This window comes from Carassius carassius, chromosome 45 (genome assembly GCF_963082965.1).
Source record: "Carassius carassius chromosome 45, fCarCar2.1, whole genome shotgun sequence".
In the NCBI taxonomy this organism is placed as follows: Eukaryota; Metazoa; Chordata; class Actinopteri; order Cypriniformes; family Cyprinidae; genus Carassius; species Carassius carassius.
The window spans coordinates 5,448,052-5,473,333 of NC_081799.1; the positions used below are offsets into that span (position 1 = coordinate 5,448,052).

General features: G+C 34.4%; 1 protein-coding gene across 1 annotated transcript in view; it reads right to left on the minus strand.

Annotated features, from left to right (window-relative positions):
* galt (galactose-1-phosphate uridylyltransferase) overlaps positions 1 to 25,282 on the minus strand; it is a 151,365-nt gene that overhangs the window by 76,077 nt on the left and 50,006 nt on the right. The window contains exon 8 of the mRNA XM_059538673.1: positions 9,970 to 10,102. Coding sequence (XP_059394656.1) covers positions 9,970 to 10,102 — 133 coding nt within the window. The remainder of the gene's footprint in view (positions 1 to 9,969; positions 10,103 to 25,282) is intronic.

Below are 25,282 nucleotides of genomic sequence, written 5' to 3' on the forward strand. Positions count from 1 at the left end.
ATTGATATATTTCGTAAACCACCTTAACTAACTCTAACTACTCTATGTATTTAATCTCCAAGCAAGATTTTGTGGTGGTTGTGCTTTAAAATGAAATGATCACAATCCTAATTTAAGTGATGAAGGATTTTGAAAAGTCTGACGGTCATTAGCTGTTGAGCACTGTTAACCCCGTCCTGTTTACACGTTTCAAAAGATTAACGGTTGAAAACATTACAAGTCTTAAAACATGTAATAAAATGTAATCAGTTACATTACTTTTTTAAAGAAATTGATATAGTTGCACAACCTTTTAGATTTTAAATAGGGTCATTTGTGATCTATAACCTATTGCAAAGTTCATAGTAACCTCCCCAAAACTGTGCGTAAAATAACTCCCCCAAGGTCTCAGTTACAGCTAAACGTTAAAACAAAAACTTAAGGTCCTTGTTGGCAGTTTTGTGAGGAATGTGTATGAAAACCGCGTGGTTTGAAAGAAAAATGTTTTAGCTTATATATGTGATTTTACTACAAAATATAAGCATTCTAACTAAGAAACATAATGTTTTTATTTATTTTTTATTTTCCAACCAAACCGGTTGTTCGCAGTTAAAAAGTCATAAGAATGTTTATTGTGTTTTGAAAAGAAAGTAAGTTATGATATATAAATAATATTTTTTTTATTGTATAACATCAACCACAATGCGTTTATGAGCTTATGTATTTCTGCTTCATGTATGCAACGGTTACCGTACACACATTCAAGAGAAATGCATAAACTAAATTGTTTTAAACAATCTAAACCTACTAGTCTGTCATTAAAAAACTCTTACATTTTTTTCTTCACGCATCTATTTTCATCTGTCTCTGGACTCTTGCTAAAAACATTAGTGCTGACATGAATCCTACATGAAAGCTAAAAAATAATACTTTTTTAACTATTTTAAACATCATGGTTAACAACACCATTTGGAAAGTGAGAAAGGACGTCTAATCTATTGTATAAAGTTCTGTGAGACATTTGTCGCAACAAACACTTTTGGTTTCAAAGAAAACTTATGACAACTCATTTTCAATCTAATATAAGGTATAAGGTATTTTCGTGTTTGTGACCTATTTTATTTGTTTGTGTATTTATGTACCTGTTTGAGTGTATATTTGTATTTGTTTGGTTACATGTTCATGTTTTCTGTATGTCTACATTTGTATCTGTGTGTGTGTGTGTGTGTGTGTGTGTGTGTGTGTGTGTGTGTGTGTGTGTGTGTGTGTGTGTGTGTGTACTTGTTTGCATTCTCAGTACGTCTATGTTGAGGTTGAAAGCTCTAGGGGTTTATAAAAATTATACAACCCGAATTCCGGAAAAGTTGGGACGTTTTTTAAATTTGAATAAAATGAAAACTAAAAGACTTTCAAATCACATGAGCCAATATTTTATTCACAATAGAACATAGATAACATAGCAAATGTTTAAACTGAGAAAGTTTACAATTTTATGCACAAAATGAGCTCATTTCAATTTTGATTTCTGCTACAGGTCTCAGAATAGTTGGGACGGGGCATGTTTACCATGGTGTAGCATCTCCTTTTCTTTTCAAAACAGTTTGAAGACGTCTGGGCATTGAGGCTAAGAGCTGCTGGAGTTTTGCTGTTGGAATTTGGTCCCATTCTTGCCTTATATAGATTTCCAGCTGCTGAAGAGTTCGTGGTCGTCTTTGACGTATTTTTCGTTTAATGATGCGCCAAATGTTCTCTATAGGTGAAAGATCTGGACTGCAGGCAGGCCAGGTTAGCACCCGGACTCTTCTACGACGAAGCCATGCTGTTGTTATAGCTGCAGTATGTGGTTTTGCATTGTCCTGCTGAAATAAACAAGGCCTTCCCTGAAATAGACGTTGTTTGGAGGGAAGCATATGTTGCTCTAAAACCTTTATATACCTTTCAGCATTCACAGAGCCTTCCAAAACATGCAAGCTGCCCATACCGTATGCACTTATGCACCCCCATACCATCAGAGATGCTGGCTTTTGAACTGAACGCTGATAACATGCTGGAAGGTCTCCCTCCTCTTTAGCCCGGAGGACACGGCGTCCGTGATTTCCAACAAGAATGTCAAATTTGGACTCGTCTGACCATAAAACACTATTCCACTTTGAAATAGTCCATTTTAAATGAGCCTTGGCCCACAGGACACGACGGCGCTTCTGGACCATGTTCACATATGGCTTCCTTTTTGCATGATAGAGCTTTAGTTGGCATCTGCTGATGGCACGGCGGATTGTGTTTACCGACAGTGGTTTCTGAAAGTATTCCTGGGCCCATTTAGTAATGTCATTGACACAATCATGCCGATGAGTGATGCAGTGTCGTCTGAGAGCCCGAAGACCACGGGCATCCAATAAAGGTCTCCGGCCTTGTCCCTTACGCACAGAGATTTCTCCAGTTTCTCTGAATCTTTTGATGATGTTATGCACTGTAGATGATGAGATTTGCAAAGCCTTTGCAATTTGACGTTGAGGAACATTGTTTTTAAAGTTTTCCACAATTTTTTTACGCAGTCTTTCACAGATTGGAGAGCCTCTGCCCATCTTTACTTCTGAGAGACTCTGCTTCTCTAAGACAAAGCTTTTATAGCTAATCATGTTACAGACCTGATATCAATTAACTTAATTAATCACTAGATGTTCTCCCAGCTGAATCTTTTCAAAACTGCTTGCTTTTTTAGCCATTTGTTGCCCCCGTGCCAACTTTTTTGAGACCTGTAGCAGGCATTAAATTTTAAATGAGCTAATTAAGTGGATAAAAGTGTAAAATTTCTCAGTTTAAACATTTGCTACGTTATCTATGTTTTATTGTGAATAAAATATTGGCTCATGTGATTTGAAATTCCTTTAGTTTTCATTTTATTAAAATTTAAAAAACGTCCCAACTTTTCCGGAATTCGGGTTGTAAATGTAACTAAAATAAACTAAATTAATTCGAATTAAACTACATTTTCCTATATGATCTGACTTGTTAAAAGATTTTACATCATTTTGACCAGTAAATGAACTTTCAGCTAAGCTTGCGATCACAGACCTAAGTTATAAAGTTGAAATTGTCCCCCTTTGATCACTGAATAGCCTACACAAACATTTTTTTTTTTTACTTTAGCTGACCTGCAGCACACCATTTACAACACCAGAACCCCGGAAAACTAATTAGATTACAATTGAGTTGCAAACCCCCAAAAACCTTTAGATGTTTTACAGTCTTCGCTGACATGGTCGTAAAAGTAAACACAAAGACACCAGATGCTTTTCTACGCACTACTAGAGTTGAAATATTTAGCCTTTCCTGTAATGTTGTAAAAGTTTCTTTGGCAAGAAAAGCCCATCTTGACATATCACATTTATTCCTGTTTAATATTTGTGTTTGCCTAAACGCATGTTTTAATTGATATAGCAATGATATAGCAATGATAGAAGTTAATATTGACAACATAAAAGACGTATTCAAGGGTTTAGACTACTAAAGTATGTGTGAGTGACTTATTAAAATTAAATAAAACAACACTTTTTTCCAACAAGGAATTTTGTTGAGATTAAAAAATTAAATCGTATAGGTTAACCTAATTTTAAAGTAAAACATCGGTCTAATATTAAAACCAGGTAGAATGTTTTAATCAAATGAGAACTGATGTGTTGTTATTAAAAACATTACTTTTGTTTAATTCTTTTAACATACATTTAAACCTTTGCGACCAACGTTATTAGGGTGGTTGGGGAAGTGTTAGTGTGTGTTTTTTATTTTTTATTCGATGCTTTAAACATTAAAAACATAAAGATGTACATTACTGGTAGATTTACAAATACGGTCTGAGATTACACTCAATTTTTGTTCACACTCTGTACATCATAAAACAAAATAAATGTAAAATAAATAAAACAACACTTAAGAAAAAATAAAAATATAATGATAAAGAAAATGTAGTGGGGAGTAACAGATTTTCACATTAAGAAACCAAAGTCCTCTAATGAAGAATACAAAAGTCTTGGTTTGGGACTTTTCATTCCTTTTAACGTCTCCAAATACATCACAAATTCCTCTTTAAACGCCACTAAACGTGGGGGAATTTTGAAAAACATACATTTATGAATCTAGAATTTCGTGCCAGAAGTTAATATTAACAAAATAAAAGACATATTCAATGATTAAGGCTACTAAAGTGTGAGTGGCTTATTAAAATAAAATAAAACATCAAGGTCTTTTGTTTAGATTAAAAATAAAGAGCATATATATAGAATACCAGAAAGAACATCTAATCATCCGTCTGTTTATACTACAGAAATGATTGTCATATTTTTGGCTCTTCAGTGGGGTTGAACACATTAATATAAGTTATAGTTATAGTCATATGCTCAGACTCATTTTCAGTACTACCAAGTTTAAAGAGTGGTGAAGCTTCTACTAGACAAGTCATCTTATCAGTCATTTTACAGAGTTTGTTCAGAATACAAGCAAAAACAAAGATTTATTTTGTATGGATACCCACACATATAGTTAATGAAGTTAATGAAAGTAGTGGACCAGATAAAAGCATTAAAATGTCAGACATCGTATTTAATACTCCAATGAGTAAATTAGAAATAAAAGGTCTAATTAAAAAATAAATAAAAAATAAAAAGATACGTGTCAAATTAAATGGGTTGGTTAGAATAAAGGACGGCATTTATATAATATTCAAAGAACAGTTGGAAATGAATGGAGAATTTTTGGGAATAGAAGGGAAGATCTCGCCATAGAATTGGACACATTGCACTTAATCAGTCATTATTTATAAGATGAAATACATGTGTCTGGACTTTGTGTTAAATGTGATATTGTGAAACAGTTGAACCTATTTTAATAAAATGTAAAAGATATGACAACGAACGATTCCAACTTACAGAAGCATTTAATATAGCAATAAATCAGATCTCATTTTAGATTTTGTTAAATAAAGATGTGGCTATAGAAATTTTTCACAGAATAAGCGTGGGAGAAGGAAAGTGTGTGTGTGTGTGTGTGTGTGTGTGTGTGTGTGTATTGAGGCTTGAAAAAAGCAAGGTAGACTACGCTTGTTTGTATGACCTGTGTGCATTAATGTTTGCATCGGTGTTTAAAAAATCACCTTGTGAATAAAAATAATAAATGTAATTAAAATAAAAATCCTATATATATATATATATATATATATATATATAACACCATTTGAAATTAGTTAGTTTCACAAGCCAGTTACAAGCATTTCAAAACCTGTTAGATGTTTTTACAACCGCTTGATGTCTAACTGATATGTAGGCGCCTGTAATCACACAGACACATTCGGGTTTCGGTGCTTGAGATGACGTCTGGTTTATTTACTAGATAACGCGACACAAGCTTGACAGAAGGAAAGTGTGTGTGTGTGTGTTAATTGACATAGCTTGAGAAATTAAGCTTGACAAAAATAAAAGATATATTGACGGAGATAGTCTAGATTTAGACTAGTCATAGATTAAAGTAATTAACTTAACACATTAAAAACAAATAACGCTTTTTCAACTATGTTTTTATTTTTATTTTATTTTTTTAAGACTAGCTTAAAAGTAAATAAAAATCGTATAGGCCTACATCATTTAAAAAGTAAAAATTGACCATATGTTTAAACGGATATAAAGTTTTCACTAATTAAGGACTCATGTCTATTTATTAAAAACTACTTAGTTTAATTATTGTAATATTTAAATCTATTTAATGCTTCTATCACGCCTCCTGCCTGGCCCTCTCTAGCGCTGGATGCGTGGTTTATTTCCGGAGCATTCCCGAGCCTCATTCTAATTGTTCATCGTTGCCGGGAGGTTGTTTTACGGAAGGCTTCGCAACTCTGCCGGACGATCTTTTTATTTTCTTTCGTTTAACAGTCTAGATTTTAAAAATTGTAGTTAGTGGTAAAGTACAGCATAGTTTTGACAAGTATCTTGTGCTGGTGTTTTAAAGACGGGTCCGATGTATTTTCTTTGAGATCAGCGTAAATGCCTAAGTTACCTTTTTTTTCTTTTGTTTTAACTTTTCACCCGACGTGACAAACGCCTACTTTCTTGGTTTATAACATTGCTTTACGTTAGCTTCTTTTTTTTTTTTTTTTTTTGAGTCGAGCTAACGTTACCGGAGACATCGTAACACTTTGCTGTGAGATCTTTTTTTTTTATTTTGTTTAACTCTTGTCAGTAAAATTTTAGTTATTGGTAAAGTACAACATAGTTTTGACAAGTATCTTGTGCTGGTGTTTTAAAGACGGGGTCCGATGTATTTTCTTTGAGATCAGCGTAAATGCCTACCTCTTTTTTCTTTTGTTTTAACTTTTCTCTAACCTCGTGACAAAACTCCTACTTTTCTGGTTTGTATCGCTGCTTTACATTCGTTTCTTTTTTTCAGTTTGAGGTAAGGTACAAATGCTAAAACTCTATTACCTAGTTTTCTTTCTTTATTTTCTAACTGGTAACAAAACACCATTTTTAAATTGTAATGCTACAAGCTCTCACATCTTTTTCACGTATTGCTTAACGAAAACATATCTGATAGTTTTGACTCGTTTGGTTGGTTGTTTCAGATAAATAACCAGTAACCTAGTTTTATTTAATTTGTAACAACTTTAACAACGTTTTTACACTTTTCCAACTACGAAAACGATCATTACATTGTTTCCATTGCTGCTATGTGTTTACAACCTTTTTTTTGAAATGCATTGTGTACTTAAAACCTTAATAAAATCTTCCCTTACACCATTTTCATGATTTCGCCCTTTTCAAAGTTTAAAAAAAAAAATTACATAGTTTCCCAACACTTCTCCCCCCCACCGAAATTCCTCCTTGGGTTCATAAGTTCATATTAAGGTCACTGGCTGTACAGGGAGGGGAGGGGGTGTGCAAACAGGTGTCCAGAACAGATGGCTTTTATGACCCTCATCAATCAAATTTTTGGAGACAACCCGCACATTACCTACCCTCTCTTATGACGTTTTGGAAGTTTTTTATTTTTTTGTATTTTCTAGTTTGGGGAACAGAAACAGTCTCTATTGATAGTTTTTAGTCACATGTCCGGCTCGAAGACCTGGAGGGCAAAACATCCATATAACTGCAAGCCTATCAATTTTCCATCTGTTTCACAGCTACAAATATTTAGATCATCTCTCAAAATAATTAAACAAAGGTATGTGAACAAAATGCAAGGTTTGGCCATTTGCAATCCAATTTGGTAATATTTCAATCATTAAACACTTAAAGTGTCTTGATATATTCAAAACAGTAATATTAATTTAATTCAGTAATCATTATACAGGGGTTAAAGCAAAAAAAATATGAGCCTGAACTTTTCTTCGGGGGCGGGGCGGGGCAGCACATGCAAAGCATGCAATGACTGTGACAACTTTAACATTTGAAAGGATACTATGCAAAGTTATTGCCTTCGTTATTCAAACTGATTTACTTTTTCTTGAATATAAGATTGACCTGAAGAATAAAAGCTGTATCATACACTTGGAAAAGTATGAGCTATATCACCGCTTATTGTAAGGGTGTGACAAAACACTTAGCTCACAAGATGAGACAAAATACAAAATACTTGGTTCACTAGAACATGACAATATTTTAATTCTATTTTTAAGAAATTTTCAATGACAAAATATTTGTCTTTTAATTACAAAAATGTAAAACAATGCATTTGTATTTAGAAACATTTTAACTAATCCAGGGCTGTAACTAATGATTATTTTGATAATAAAGTAATCTACTGATTATTTTGACAAGTGAGCAATCTGATATTTTTTTGTAACACAAACAGACCTAAGTGGAAACCAGGCTTTAGTATGGCTATTTATATATAAACTAACGATTAGGCAATAAAAATTGACTCACATAAAATATCAAAACCAAGAAATTACATGATTGTATTGAACAACACTGTTAAAATACATAATGTAATTTGCCTATACATAATATGAACATAACCAACTTAAGGACAAGTACATGTACATGTATTAAAACAAATATCTGCAGAGGGCACCAACGGCCTAGTGACGTTTCACTTTACAGCATGATTAAACAATGTTTAAATCCATTACATTTTAATATTTGGCCACTTGCAGAAACGTTTATTTTGAAATCGCAATGTACAATGTGTTCCTGTAGCTCAAGTGGTAGAGCATTGCGTTAGCAATCAAGCAAGCGCAAGGTTGAGGGTTCAATTCCCTGGGAACACATGATAGGTAAAAATTGTTAGACTGAATGCACTGTAAGTCGCTTTGGATAAAAGCGTCTGCTAAATGCACGGATTTAATTTAATTTAATTTAATTTAATTTACAATAAATGGCATATTTAGACATAGGTTGATGTATTCTCCTGTGTATTCTCCTGTTTTAGCCCCTTTCACACATACAGTCTTTACTGGTAAAGTTACCATTAAGAGATCATGTTTGAACAGGAAATTTTCAAAAATCCCGGTAAATATGTTCTTGCAATCATATTGTTCTTATGGAGATGACGTGATTACTCTGTGCTGTTTACAAAGTTCCGCTGCTTTATAATTTGCTTTCCTATGTAAATACGTGCTAGATTGACATCTTTGACCATTGCGCCTCGCAGCTTTTGTCCCGATTTTCCATTCATCGGGGCTGCAACTCTGCAATTGGATACTATTATGCACTATTATGTGCGTCTCGTGTTTATAAAAACATTTTGATTGGCTAGTAATGTTAGTTTGGTTGAGAGTGAAAGCTGCTCCTCTCATATCATTGGTAGGCAAACTCATGGACAAGAAAGTGATAAATCAACAAGATTTTTATTATTATTTTTTTAAATATAGGATTTTATTTCTGCAGCCAAACACTGCACGCTGGAAATCCATCACGGTGCCAGAGAACTTTAAGTCCTGCACTATATTAATGATGTATAGTTTACATAGGCAAGCAGATGAGGTCGGAATATGAACGCAATCCGCTTAATGGTTCAGTGTTTTCCTTATAAATATGTAAATTTATGTAAATTTGCCAATATGTCAGGTGCTCTGGCTCCCAGTATACATTGGACTATGGTAGCTGGGGTCTCTATTTTCTATTTTCTATACAACAGAATCGCCAATAACTACAGCACTTTCATCAGTTTTCTCGGTGGGTGCGTCATTGAGTGGGGAGAACATGTTTAATGTTTTGATCCGAATGGAAGAGCAGTGTTTTGACCCGTGACTATGCCACCACAGATTAGTTTGATAGATAATATCAGAAATATGGTGGGAATTAAGTTATATCCTATCACTTTAGACAAAAGAGAGTGATAGTAAGATAGGTATTCAACAGAAAAGCGAAGCTACACAGCACTACAATCGCAAACCACTCAGAAGAACGGCAGACAGGAGAACAAATAAACAATTTGTGACAAATGAATAGAACAGGATAGAATAGATAAATATAAATGTATATATTCATAAAATTCTCTCTCTGTCTCTCTCTATAAAAATATACAAATACATGTGTGCGCGCAAATAATTATACAATAAAATAGTTCTATAAGGTAAACATTTTATATAAATGTATATATAAATCACTATATTTTTGTGTGTGTGTGTGTGTGTGTGTGTGTGTGTGTGTGTGTGTGTGTGTGTGTGTGTGTGTGTGTGTGTGTGTGATAGGAGTACCTCAGTTATCTTCAATGAAATTCTGAAATTATTGATGAAAATAATTTATAATCTATTGATTTATTTATTGACTATTTATCTGTATTTTGCTAAACCTGTGAATGGTGAAAAGTTGAATTATTAAGAATGAATGAATGAAAGAATGAACACAAAAAATAAAAAATAAATAAATAGTAATTATTTTCAAATTTGCACAAGCACATAATCATTCTGACTAACATTAACAGCAACATAATATGGCACATATTTACATATTGGCAAAAATATATATATATAAGGATAATGTAAACTCAAAGTCTTACTGTCTCTTTCTTGGGCTGTGAGGTCAGGGAGACGGAGGACATGTCGTCGTGGCAACAGCAATGTCTGAAATGGCCAAGTTGCCCAATAGGGCACCACCACCAACCAGTGCTCGTTTTCCACTACCACACGCTCCTGTGTGAGCAGAGACCAAGCAGTTCATCAAGTACAAACAATATATCACACTAGTTATTAAAATTTCCAAAGGCCAAGGATAATGTTTGACCTTAGCTATTTTGAATGCTATTGAACAATACTTTCTAAACATGAGACTCTGAAAGCTTCGCAAATGTAGCTTTAAAGTCAAACACATACTATGTGTACATCAAGTATATAAACATGAATACTTAGCATATTCAAGTGCACACTCAAGTGCAATTTAAATGCTTTTTTACAAATGAAAGCAAAGCATTTGTGATAATACATATACATTCTAAATTCACAAATACTCAGTTCTTCAGAATGACAGACATACAGAATCGTCTTCTCTGTGCCTGTGAGCTTTGCACAGTTCAATTTTGGCTCATTTGTCAATGCAAATGTATTCAAACTTTGCCAGATTAGTCGGATGGACTCTGTGGACTGTAATTTTCAGCTCATTCTACAGCAGGATTCAAGGACTCTGGCTTGGCCATTGCTGAATACCAACTTTCTTTTGTTCAAGTAATTTCTTGAAGTTGTATTGTGTTCACACATGTGAACACACACATCTCTGGCAGACTGAATCGGTTTTTCCTGGAGGATCTGCCAGTATCCAACTCTATTCTTGTTGCACTTGATGACTTCAATTTTGTACATTTGTAATAGTAAGGGAAATTTATAAAGCATAAAAAAGCCAAATTGGAATTCAAAGCCAAAAAAGCTAATTTATTTACGAAAAAAAAAGCATCATTCAGAATATAACTCTGCACCACTTTTTAAAATAAAGTAAAGCCCATGTGAACATTTTTTAATTGTAACATTACCATTGACATTAGTTGACCATTACATTTGGTTTCTGCTATAGCCAGCTCTTTGCTTTCAGGTCACACAGTTCAAATAAAGAGTCATCAAGACCACACAATGTCCTTCAAAACGTTTTCAGGTTTTATTAAATGACTTCTAAACTCTAGACATGACTCAGTGCTGGCCTTAAAAGCTGTTTCTTCTGAACACTCACAAGAAGGGCTGAAGATATTGTTGATGTCTGGACACTTTCTCTAATTTCACCCAAAGAGCTCTGAAAGGCTGTCATTGTTATAGCTGGACTCTCGCTCATGTCTTTGCAATCGCTCCACTTCTGGTAGCTCAATTTGGCACGACAGCTGAACGCAGAAGTGTCTGGTTTGTGCATATTTGTTACAATGGGCTTTCTTAATGTTTCTGAAATAAGGTTAACACCTTTGCCAAATGTGTTATAACTGTCTCCAGATTTTTCCTCCTATAAACTTCATTGTGACAGCAAGGCATTTGTGAAACCTCATGTAAATTAAAAAGCTGTGCCATCAGAACCACAAAAAACTCCTCTTCCATTGTGCAATGGTTATGAGAAAGACTAACCAAAATATAGCTGCAAGCAGCAAGCATGCAAGCATGTAACAACTTAGTTCAATACTTTTTAACAGTTAGAGCACCACATATGGTCCGATCTCCTTATAACTTACATGATCATTAAACATTCTAATTAAGAATCATAGTTTTAATTTGGGGGATATAGGCTTCTGCATGCATTTGACCACTCCCCTTTTCTAAACAACACAGTTATAGCTACCAAAGGGTAAAGTTCATGTTTTTCTAATCTTTTTTTTTTTTTTTTTTACTGATTACTGATCTAGAGAGTCCAGAGATTAATGCTGAAGTGCTTATATTTAGGTTGAGCAAAAAACCTAGGACTAGTTGGCAAAAGTAGGTTTTTAACATAATTGTGAATAAATTAATGAACAATTTAATTGACAGCAGTGGTTCTTGAGACAAAATTGCTCAGTATTTGGAGATCTATCAAATGGTATGCATATTGTGTGGATGTGTGAAACATCACGTGATCATAGAGGCATAAAACTCAGATTTCAAAAGTCTTACAGATATTTAGGGCCATGAATTTTGTTCCAATCAACCTCTGTTAACCTTTTCTAATACTGTAGGTGCTCAAAATTAATTGACCGGTGGCGGCCATGTTTTTTGAGATATGCAAAAGTCTTCATAAACACTTGTGGGACTTATAGCCGATATAGCTATAGACGATATAGCAATAGTAGTTATAGCAGTTTTTATGTTTTTTTTTTTTTTTTCATGTTATAGCTCCATCAAACTCAGTATTTTTTTAATACTGTGACCTCAAATTGAGCTCTTACATATATGATCCGAAATTGGCGAAAATATCTCTTCCCATTCAAGAGTTATAAGCAATTTAGTAAAAGTGGCTCAGCTCCTTTCAGAATGTTTTGGCATCCCCTCCTGACGGTGAGTCGAAATTCCTACCTTTTTTTGATAATTATTGATATTCACTCTCCATAGAATCTTTCTGCACTGGTTTGGTTCCAATCAGGTGAAAAACCTAGGACTAGATCGCAACAGTAAGTTTTTCAAAATATCCAAAATACTTGAAAATATAGATAAGGTGACATTCTGAGGCATGCTTTTTGTCTGTTCCAAGGATTGAAATGACTCCAAAGGATTCAAAGACACTTCAGCCTGGAACGGTTTAGGAGTTGTGAGCGATTTTGCACCTTTAATCACTGTAGCGCCCCGAGAGACCGATTGTGATGAGCCTTGGTGAAATTGTAGACGAATACTACCTTCCCTCCATGTTTTAAGTGTCTACAACTTACACTTTGGTCTACCTGATTACTTTTAGGTGAAGAATGCTGATCCTTGGACATTCTAACATTAATAATAGGGATTCAGTGATACAGGCTTGAACCCCTAAAAATGCACAAATATACTTACTATTTTTACTATACTGTGTACTTGAGAACACTCTAATCTTGCACATGCTGCATGGATAGAATGTGTCACCATCAGAACCAAACTTTGGGCCCTATTTTAACAATCTAAAAGCAAAGTGTAAAGCGCACGGCGCAGGTGCACTCAGGGCATGTCCAAATCAACTTTTGCTATTTTAACGACGGAAAAACAGTTGGCGCGCCCAGGCCCATGGTCTAAATGGGTTGTCCCTATTCTCTTAATGAGTAATGGGTGTTTTTTTGGGCGTAATGTGCAATAAACCAATCAGAGTCTCATCTTCCATTCCCTTTAAGAGCCAGTTGAGCTCCTGCCATGACGGATTTGCTATTTACAAAGCGGAATTTGGCAAGCGCAAAGACAGAACGCGTCCGAGATAAAACGGAGCTACTCGTGTGCAAGCAAATAGATAGCCTAATTCTGATACATGTGATGACTATCCATTATGACATGTAGGCATATATTTATATATATATTTAATTAGCCTACAAAAAATTATTATGCATTGCAATCCTTTAATTTTTAATATTTGGCATGTTTGTGTGCTGCTGTGCGTTAATAAGCAGCATGTACGTGTGTTGCGGACCCGCCTATACTAACACGCTCTTTAAATAACAAAGAAAAAACATTGCGCCAGACTTTAGACCAGGTTTGACTTGATCTATGGCGCAGTCTATTTTCAGCTCCTTAAAATAGCAATGCGCTAGCAATGCACCTGAACACATCTCTTTTTTTAGACCAGCACGACCACGGGCGCACAAATGGGCACAAATACATTTGCTAATTAAACGATGTGGCACTGGACGGGAAAATGCGTACAGCTTTGGACTGAAACTAGCAAACACACTTGCGCTGCGCCTTGCGTCGCATTGCGCCGGGTGTATTATAGGGCCCATTGTGTTTAGAAACAAACAAAGCATCTACACATCTAGCCACCTCTAAAATTTGGAAGTTATCAACATAACTGGTTATATAAACCTGTAAATTGGTGCAAAAATCAGTGTCATTATTGTCATTGTTTTCTTTTATGTGGCAAACATTTCTATTCAACATTTCTATTTGAATGTTATGTAAAAATGTAATTTATTGCAATTTTAAAGCCGAATCTTTAGCATCATTACTCCAAACTTTAATGCAACATGGTCCTTCAGAAATCATTCTAATAAGTTGATTTACTGCTTAAAAAATACAACATATGTTTAACATCACAGCAATGTTGAAAACAAATGTTTTGCTTCATGTTTTAGTGGAAACTAAAACTAGTGATTTTTTTTTCAATGTTGTTTGATGAATGAAAGTTCAAAATAACAACATTTAACATGTTACATTTTGTAACTGTAAACCTTCAATGTCAATTCTGACCAATTTAATGAGTCTCTGATTAATAAATTTATTAAAATCTAAAAAATCAATCAATCAGTCAATTAATCAATCAATAATTAAATGACTTACTGACCTTAAAGTTTGAATGGTGTAAATATGCCAAACTGGAATCTGAGGAAATTCCATGAATCTCATACAAAGGACACTTGGATATAAGGATACAAGGATGCAATAATGCTTTGAGATGCATTGAAATTCCTTAATTTTGTTCCCCATGGAAAAATAACAGTATATTAGTGTGGAATAATATGAATAATCAGAAGTCTGAAGTCAGTAAGAGCTTTATTACAAAGGAATGTGACTTGGCGGCAGGAGTTTCCAGTACAGAATTTAATTTTTAGTGAATACAGTTGCAACATTAATAAAAAAAAAATTATTTTATTCCTAAAAGTACGGGTGTAACTGTACACAGAATTGATGGTTTGGTGAGTACTTTGGTTTTGAAGTCACGGTTGGGTATGTTTTCAGTAAAGCAGAGGGAAAAAAACAAAAATATCATGTATTTATAATTTTTTTTATTCGTTTTATTTAGAGACTGTTTAGTAAACCACTGTTTCATAATAATATTTTTTTTTTAAAGTGTCACTGCTGCTGCAAAAGGTTGTGACGCTCTTCATACTGCAGTTTATGGCATCGTTGTAAACTGGTGAAGATATTTGAAGTGCTTCCGCTTTTGGATACGAAATATTTTATGAAAACATATATTTTATTCAGACTTGTTCCGCTTTTATTCTATTGTGCTCTTTCTGTTTTACTGAAAGCCATTCCTTCAGCAAAATCATTGAATGGATACTTGCTGTCAGGATGAGCCTTTTTGCCAGGTGGAAATACTGGTGTGACTTTCTCACATTTACAGATAAGGATTCAACCTCAAATTGTAAGTTAAGTGCTGAGGAAAACACATTTCAAATGCATTAAACATCACACGCATCTGACAGGAGAGCAAGCTGCTTTTAAACGGTATGTTTCCAATTTTGTTTGAAGCACTAAACAAAGCATGTCTCACGTTTAGGAAAATTGGGATTGTGCACTTTTCCACAGCAGTTCACTTATACTACTTATACCTTACAATACTGCTGTTCGATAAAATTAATGTAGATAATGATAATTACACAATCACATTTTTTACTTAATATGAATTAATCTAACAGTCGATCACACAGCAGAAATAAATGTGACAACAGCCACTCAGTGCTTGTGGCTAATAAGTCTAGGTGCTATGTGTGTGTCTGTGTTTTTAATGTTTGGAGTCTCAATACCTATGAGGACATGAACACATAAACTTCATCTCCAGAGTTTCTCTGAGGCCCTGTTGATAGCTGGTATTGCAAAGCATTTTCATGACTGGATCACATGTAGATGAGGAAAGGTTTTATGGGAGAAGATACATATGGGTAAGAAATTAAATAACCATGGACAAGCTCAAAACTTTTCAGATTGTTGAAAATGCATCTTTATACCAGGTGTAAACAGCCCGAGAGACACTTTTCAAAAACTACCATCAAATACACAATGAAACTCAAAGAACTTCATGACAAACCGACAAAATAAAAGATTGGTTTAGCTTGAAGAAATTATGACAGAAACATATTAACACTGTATGCTAAAATGTACTTTTCATAATAATAATAGTATTTAAATTTTTTAGGAATATCATACAATCTTTTTTTTTTTTTTAAGATATCTATCTAAACTACTATCTAATACACATTGAAACTCAAAGATCAAACTGACAAAAACGGACAAAAAAAGCTCGGTTTAGCTTGAAGAAATTATGACAGAAATATATTACCATTATGTGTTGAAATATACTTCTCAGATTAATAGTATTAATATTTTTCATTTTTAAGGAATATTTTACAAGCAAGATATTTTTCATCCATGTGTTCGTTTATACAGTTCTGTTATACAGCATCTTATTTGGCAAAAAATAAAACGAAATGTTTAGTTGTAATCAAATGAAAATATAACTGTTCATTTACATTTGAAAGATTGATTTGAATGTTTCGTAAAGTTTTATTAAATCACTTATTAGATACCATTTTTGATGATACATCTGTATTAAATTGAGAAGAAAAAATAATTTTTTATTTGGAAAAATAAAATTGATTTCATGGGGCCCTGAATTAAAAGGCAGCTACTCTGTGGAATTTAATTCTGAACAAACAAGTTATATTTAAATTAATTCACAAGGTCTAACAAATATGTGGAAAGCATTACATTCTCCATTGATGGTGAATGAATATTTTGTTAAATACTGATATCATATGATATGGGGAAAAAATACTGAAATAATATTTTTGGCATATCGTCCAGCCCTACATTATAAACACTTTCTAAATCAATTCTGCACTATATTTGCTTCATAAACATGCCAACGAACCAAACGACCCATACCAAAATTGTTGTGTACTGTTACTCCTCTACCTAGAAGTGGAACTAAAATGATTAAATTCCTTAAAACTGAAATCCTTATTCTACCCTTGAATGATTTTGTGCCCCACATAGACCTCCAGTCAAAAATGTCTAGAAACAAAGCATTTGCATTGCAGTTTGTCAGTTGCATCTATTAGGCACTGTATTTTTAAAAAAGCATGGAGATATTCCCTCCGGCGCTGCCCCGAGTCCCAACCACAGCATTAAAAACTCAAGTCATGGAGAAGAAAATGGACTTTCATGAGGCTGAGGGCCAAGCGAAGAATTTAACCCTCATAAAATGTGACCGATGTATGATTAAAATGACCTGACTAAATCCCAGTGACGATGAGGAAGCTGTAAGATCCCAAGGACGGGATTGGATGGCAGATTTGGAACATGACATGTAGTGATGGATTACAAAACGGCTGGAGTTGACGTGTGGCTGCTACAGTGCGGTGAGCGCTGATGAGGAGGTGGCGTTTGACAAAGCGCAGCTCTGTTTGCCAATGAGTGATGGCGACTGATTAGAGCCTCGCTTTCACAATGATCTTCACACACTCTGACTGCAGGGGGAGAGGGGAAGAAAGCAGGCCTTCAGCACCAACATGAGATAGCGAGAGGGAGGGAAAGAGATACGGAGAGAAACAGCTGCGACAGGCCGTCTGGGCAAGCTGTCAGAGACAGCGACAGAGACGGATTGATAGACTAGGAATGGCAGGTTTTTTCTTTCTTTTTTATATCTCTGGTTTATGGTTTTTTCAATGTGAAACTCACTTCTGCAAGTACAAATAACTCTCAAAGATGGTAAAACTTTAAAGTTATAGTTCACATTTTCAAAAAGCACCATTGATATATTAATAATCTAAGTCTTATGGTGACTTTCAACGTGTTTTATAGGTTTATTCCAAAACAATGGATATATAAAAATGACAAATTGTTCAAAGAATCTAGTTTAAAAGGCAAGTTTTAACTTTGTATTCATGCTGGTTTCATATGGTCAACTAGTTGACTAAAAATATCAGTCAAGTATAATTCAATCATTATTTTATGATTATATAGGATTATATTAAAAATGTCAACTTATTAAATGTGTGAAGTATTTTTGATAGATAGATGATTAATCGATAGATAGATAGATAGATAGATAGATAGATAGATAGATAGATAGATAGATAGATAGATAGATAGATAGATAGATAGATAGATAGATAGATAGATAGATAGATAGATAGATAGATACATTTTCTAATATTTTATAAGATTTATTGATCTCGACAGTCATGGAGGTTTAATTTATATATCTCCCCCTCCCCATGTTTCTGTTTTTGTTTCGTTTATTAATTTATTTATTGTGGTGCAATGCATACATTTTATTTGATAAACCCTTTTATTAAACAAAATAATTTTTATTTATTTATTTATCCCCCCACTTAATCACTTGATTCATAATGCTGAATCTATTTTATTTTTTTTATGAGGGTTGTTTGTTCACTGTGATTTGCGGACCATTGTATCAACTTGGCCCACAAAAACATAAATCTTAATTTAAAAAACATAATTAAATATGCTTATCATAAAATAAGTCACTCTTTGTCTGCATTTAATAATGAATATATTTTAAAATAAATTAATAAAGAGAACATAAAAAGAAAGTTTTACAGTCATTTTTTGTCCCTGGTCTCAGAAGCCGTGAACTTCATTTCTCAACAACTGAACGGAATTACCATTTCAATTATTCAGCGTATGCCAGTGCCACTGTTCTTCGGTGCTTTGAGTTTTGAGGCTAATACATGTCAAATTATTCATGAAAATCTTATAGCACTGAGATGTTTTCCCTTAACTAAACTAAACTGAGAGCAACTGCTGTCCGCTTTGGTACAAGATGTTCTTACATGCACCATGACAATAATCTGGGAGCAATCTCTCCACAGTGCCTCGCTGTTTGCTGCACTGCTGACAAAAACTGCACGTAAGCATTTGGCACATGTATCATTGCTCATGCCATGATAAATTTCCACAAAAATTTACAGGAATGTCAACTATGAGCACAAGTATCATGTTTTTTCAAGACAAAAATAAGTGAAAACTTGCTCCAGATTACTGGGAAACAGAATGAAGATGAGTCAAGAAGCTCTGAACAGAGCGAGTCACATGAGAGAGACGCCGCTCAAGTGATTAAACATTTAACAGAAGCCGCTCTGTTACACGATGTGACTACACAACCGACGATTATTAAATCGCCAATTAGGCCCCATTTACAAGTACATTATTTAACTATTTCCTGAGCGAGAACATTAGCAGTTTCACAGAAACGACATTTATGAGGGGTCTAGCAGTTACGGTGGACTTTGAATGTTCTGAATATCCTTCCGTGAGGGTTTTTATGAGTCGATAGGATGAGTCATTATCTTTTATCCAAACGCACTTCCATCATCAGATGATCTTTTTTACATTCCACTTGCAGATTCAGCATGAACTCATTTTAGTCACCACAGTTTCACAATATTTGAAGCAGGGCACATGGAGTGAAAACTATGATGGATGAACATTTTAATCTATATTTAATGTGGATAATCTTTTAATGGTGTGCATATTATAAAAGCAGGGAAAAGAATGTGAAAAACTTCTTAATAATGATACATTACTTACATTACATAACTACATTCACTTTGCCATTAACTAAATTAATTTAATATTTTTTAACAAAGAAAACCTTATGTAAAGAAATGCAATGGAAATATTATGCATATTTAATATTATATATATATATATATATATGTATATATATATGCATTCATGTTATATATACAATATGCATATATGAAAGAATTTTGTCACATATTTGTAATTGCATTAAAATGTGAAATTATTTTATAATATACTTATAATTAAAATTATTATAGAATATATATATATATATATATATAAAATGTGTGTGTGCAGTTGAAATAACCATTCAAAATAGTTATATCTAAGTGTCCAATGTTTTAAACATCTCTCCGACTGTTAAACTCTCGTGACATAATCTGAACTCCAGCTATGAAATACTACGACGAAAGACATCAACGTTCAAGAAATGAGCTTGTGTTTTTATATTATGTGATGGTCTGGAAAACAGAGAGGTGTTTAGAGAAGAGATGCCAATGAGGGCTGAGATAAGGAGAATTCCACTGTCTATGAGACATGACTGTACAAACACACACAATCTCTGCTTAACCTTTCACATATGGGTGTCCTTTATGTGTGTGTTTGCTTACCCTTCCACTATCAAGCACTATTGCTCAAATATAGGCTTAAATATACCCCAGTTTTCACTTGATGGATGAAAAACTGTGAAAAATTGAAAGGCAAACACATTTAGGCTGAAAGTATAGTGTGAGCAAGCATTAACACAAACACACACACACACACTTACACACAAAAATACAGTTAATCTACAAAATCTAAATAAATACTGCATTAGATTGCATATGCACTTTATCAAATGTACAAAACTCATGCATAAAACAATAGGCACTCGTGTATATCTAACCCAGTAATGACAGCGAATACATCAACACGTCCCAGAACATGAAGTGAAACTAAACTTGACAGCCTTATCACCAGCAGTGAGAAATTCACCCCCATACCCTCAGGGAGTCAATGTACCTGCTGAAAAGACTATAAGACATATCAGTGATTCTTCTGGATTCCTGCTCTCATCTTTTAATCTCTTTCATAAGGTGCCGGAGCCTTAGAGGACCCTCACGAGGAACTCTGCGCAACACACACTTCCACAGTCACAAAGACTCTCCACAGAACTGTGAAGGTCATGTGATGTACAGACAGATGAACTTTACATTTGTTATGTTCACTGTCCTGATGTCAACACTTTAACCTTTACTTCAAATCAGTCTTTTGTGATTTTTAGGTATATTTTGCTGAATAATACTATATACAGAGCTATAAATATGACCACCTGGCTCTTTTCTGGCTTTTTCTGGTTTAGACCAAGTCCACTAAAAGGGATAGTTCACCAAAAAATGAAAATTCTGTCATTAATTAGCTAATAACTAACTGTTCCAAACCTGTAAGACCTTTGTTCATCTTTGGAACACAAATTAAGATATTTTTGATGAAATCTGAGAGCTTTCTGACCATCCATAGACAGCAATGTAGCTGAAACATTCAAGGCCCAGAAAGATAGTAAGGATATTGATAAAATAGTCCATACGTGTAGTCCATATTTTCATTGTTTTTTTTATTTAAAAATATCTTAATTTGTATTCTGAAGATGAACGAAGGTCTTACAGGTTTGGAACAACATGAGAGTGAGTAATTAATGACAGAATTTTCATTTTCAGGTGGTCCCATTTACAAAATTTCTCATAAATTCATAGCAAAAAAAGGTCCATTGTATTTTTCCAATGGTGTGGGGATGCTTGAAGCACAGTTCACGCACACTGACAAAAAATTTGGTGTAAAAACTATTTTCACTAAGAAATTGCTAGTTATTTCATAAAAAAAAAGAAAGAAATGCCAAGCAAAGCATTGAATTAAACATAACATTTTATAATAGAAAAATGAAATAGTAATTTGTAAAATGTACTACTATAAAAAAAAATACAGTGCACTATCACTTTAAAACCAAGCAGCTTTCTTATGGTCAACATGGTAAATTTGTAAGACCAACTTGACCATGAGAATGGGGAACTGTTTGTAGATTGCAAAGACTCCAATTAAAATAATATTTTCTGCTTGTTAATTTTAGCAGAACAACAGTAAATGTGACTGCTAGGGTTATTTATAAGTAACCAGGGTCGCCAGGTTAGTGGAACAAAACCACCCCAATAGTGTTTTAAATCTAGATTAATACTAGTCCAATCATTTTTTTATTTAATTAAAAAAAATTCTGCAGTTTTCCTCTTTGTTTAGGGTTCTGTCTCTCAGAATTGCTTTCATGGGCTAAAAATACATCCTGCGACAACAATGTAAAAGTAGCCCAATTCTGCGGTAAAATGCATCACTAGTTAACTAAAACTACATCTAAAAACGTTAAAAAATAAAACTGCACACGACAAAATTTATAGAATTTAAAGTGAAATTAGAATGAAAATGGAAAACTAATTCAAACTATAAAAGTATCTCAATAATTCTAAACTAACTATGCACAATCATTTAGGAAAATACATTCTTAATGGCATGCAAAGTGACCAACAGACAGTCTGTTGTGAATAAAATTGAGAATTAAGTACTGATTATTTTTGTAACAAGTACTCAATTTTGATTATTTATATAAGTAATGTAGTTGTGCATGCAAATAAATACCATACTTTCTCAGAAGTTTTCATAGTATTAACCAATTACTGTATCTTATAAACACAACTTTGTTTTCCAGACGTGGTAACCCTCGAGCTGTGAGAAATAGCATTAAACCAGCCAATAAAACTGGATCTAGTGATTTCAGTCAGGTCTTGACAATTTTGTATGCAACATTACGCTCAAACATGTCAAAATACATGTAATCGTTACATACAGAACTTCCTAGTCGGAAGAGCAGAGGCTTTTGTCACTGTGAAAAACACACAGTGGTATTTTATTCAAAGTAAAAATTTCCAGACTGCTACAATGTGTCCTTCTTGAAAAGATTAAGTCGCTGAATTTGATGACACTTGAGTAAATATCAAATAATGCAGAGTTTGAGGCACTTATTGAGAAGTAAACAAGATATACCTTTATATACTGCTGTGTTCTTAAAAGTCCAGATCACATTTAAACCATGGCTGGTCACTTTATGTATCAATGAGATCTGGCAACTGTTTGGCTTTTGTCCAGAAGAAGCTGCATAGTGGACCAGACAAAGTCAAAAGAAGTCTGAGTGGAGTAAACAAGATTGTAAACCGGGGATTTCTGTCTGTCATTTACAATTGTCTATCTATCTGTCTGTCTATATATCTATCTTTCTATATGTCTGTCTGTCTGTCTGTCTGTCTGTCTGTCTGTCTGTCTGTCTGTCTGTCTATCTATCTATCTATCTATCTATCTATCTATCTATCTATCTATCTATCTATCTATCTCGGTCGGTCTGTCTGTTTATCTATCTATCTATCTATCTATCTATCTATCTATCTATCTATCTATCTATCTATCTATCTATCTATCTCTGTCTGTCTGTCTGTATATCTATCTATCTATCTATCTATCTATCTATCTATCTATCTATCTATCTATCTATCTCTGTCTGTCTGTCTGTCTGTCTGTCTATCTATCTATCTCGGTCGGTCGGTCTGTCTGTTTATCTATCTATCTATCTATCTATCTATCTATCTATCTATCTGTCTGTCTGTCTGTCTGTCTGTCTATCTATCTATCTATCTATCTCTGTCTGTCTGTCTGTCTGTCTGTCTATCTATCTATCTATCTATCTATCTATCTATCTATCTATCTCGGTCGGTCGGTCGGTCTATCTATATATCTATCTATCCATCCATCTCTGTCTGTCTGTCTGTCTGTCTGTCTGTCTGTCTGTCTGTCTATCTATCTATCTATCTATCTATCTATCTATCTATCTATCTCTGTCTGTCTGTCTGTCTGTCTGTCTGTCTGTCTGTCTGTCTGTCTGTCTGTCTGTCTGTCTGTCTATCTATCTATCTATCTATCTATCTATCTCTGTCTGTCTGTCTGTCTGTCTGTCTGTCTATCTATCTATCTGTCTATCTGTCTATCTATCTATCTATCTATCTATCTATCTATCTATCTATCTATCTCTGTCTGTCTGTCTGTCTGTCTGTCTGTCTGTATATCTATCTATGTCTGTCTGTCTGTCTGTCTGTCTATCTATCTATCCATCCGTCTGTTCGTCTGTGTGTCTTTCTGAACACTCGATGGCTAGACCATGCTCACTGAGTCTGTACTTGGTCAGGATACGTCTCTGCTTTGTGTCTCTGACACTCTGGAGATAATCTTCACATTCATAATTCACATTTTAGAGTTCAATAGAATTGTAATTTACTTTGTCTTTTAGTTTCTTGATCCCAATGTTTCAGATATGTATTTTTAGATTGTTTGATAATTTGATTTATTTTGATGTTTGGATGAGAAGCAGTGCTGGTTTGAGACTGGTTAGTGTCAGTAGAGTTATATAGGTTAGTAAGTCTCAGAACAAGCTGAGTGGACTATTTTTGGGGGTTCAGTTCTTGGGTTTTTATTGCTTTAAAATGTAGCATTTCTGTGGGACTTGATTTAAGATGATCCAGAATTTGAGTCTGTCTCTGTCTGTCTGTCTGTCTTTTGGATAGTCTGTCTGTCTGTCTGTCTGTCTGTCTGTCTGTCTGTCTGTCTATCTATCTATCTATCTATCTATCTATCTATCTATCTATCTATCTGTCTGTCTGTCTGTCTGTCTGTCTGTCTGTCTTTTGGAGAGTCTGTCTGTCTGTCTGTCTGTCTGTCTGTCTGTCTATCTATCTATCTATCTATCTATCTATCTATCTATCTATCTATCTATCTATCAATTGGATGGATTTAAAAACTACATCTGAAGTTAGGATTCATAGCAAACGCTCTCAATGAAGTTTGTCTCAGACAGCAAAATCATGGAATAAAAGGTCCAGTGAGCACCCAAGAAAAAAGAATCCAATCAGAAATCCAATCAGATGCAATCAGAGAACAGTAAGACAAGTATATCAGTAAAATGAGGTGAATATTCTCCATACACACCAGCCGTCATGCTGAGCTCCCTGTCGATGGTTGATTGTGGCCTAACTGGACGCCAGAGGCAAGCGCTGATGCACAGCCTGGTTCATCCTGAACAGAACTGATTAGCTGCACATCAGATCCCACAATCTGTCTCCTGCTCATCTGTAATTTCTTCTCCTTCAGTTCGTTTAAGAAAGAACATCTAGTTTTGCTGGAAGCATTTGCATGTTCCACAAACAACAGCATTAGCAGCCTCCCCTGAGATAGTGAGGAAATCTTCAGAAAAAAGCGGCTGGTTCGGGTCACTGCTATGCAGAAACAATCTGTATTAAACCGCAGCAAGGGACTTTGCCCTCGGCTAAACACTTCCTGGGGCTTTTGTATCTCACTTCCTCATTGGTAAAGGCAATGTCTTTAACATCTTCCAGAAGAAAGCTACACAATGTTCTTCTGAGGGAGAAGGATGTGCAAAGTGTGCCTAATGAGTTTGTCAATGAGTCCTTTGGGAAAACTAGGAATTAAACAAAAATCAGTCTCAAAATGAAGTGAGGCAATGCTAGTTATTATTTATTGGGTGTTAACATGACGATCAGTATTTCCTGTCATATCTTGCTTTTGTTGAATTTGATTTATTTTGAACACATAGACATTAATATTTGACCAAATTGCAAATGACACCATAAATAGGAAGGTGGGGGAATTCTGCCAAGAGATGAAAATCATTCGAAAATGATGACTCTCTGGAGAGACGACCCAAACAGCGAATCAGCCGGAACACTTATTAGCATAAAGAACAAAAGTGTTACAACACATCTCACACACATCTCCTGCGTTCGATACATCAAGCCGAAGCACAGATGGCCGATGAAATTTCTCGACCTGGTTTTTCAACCTTTT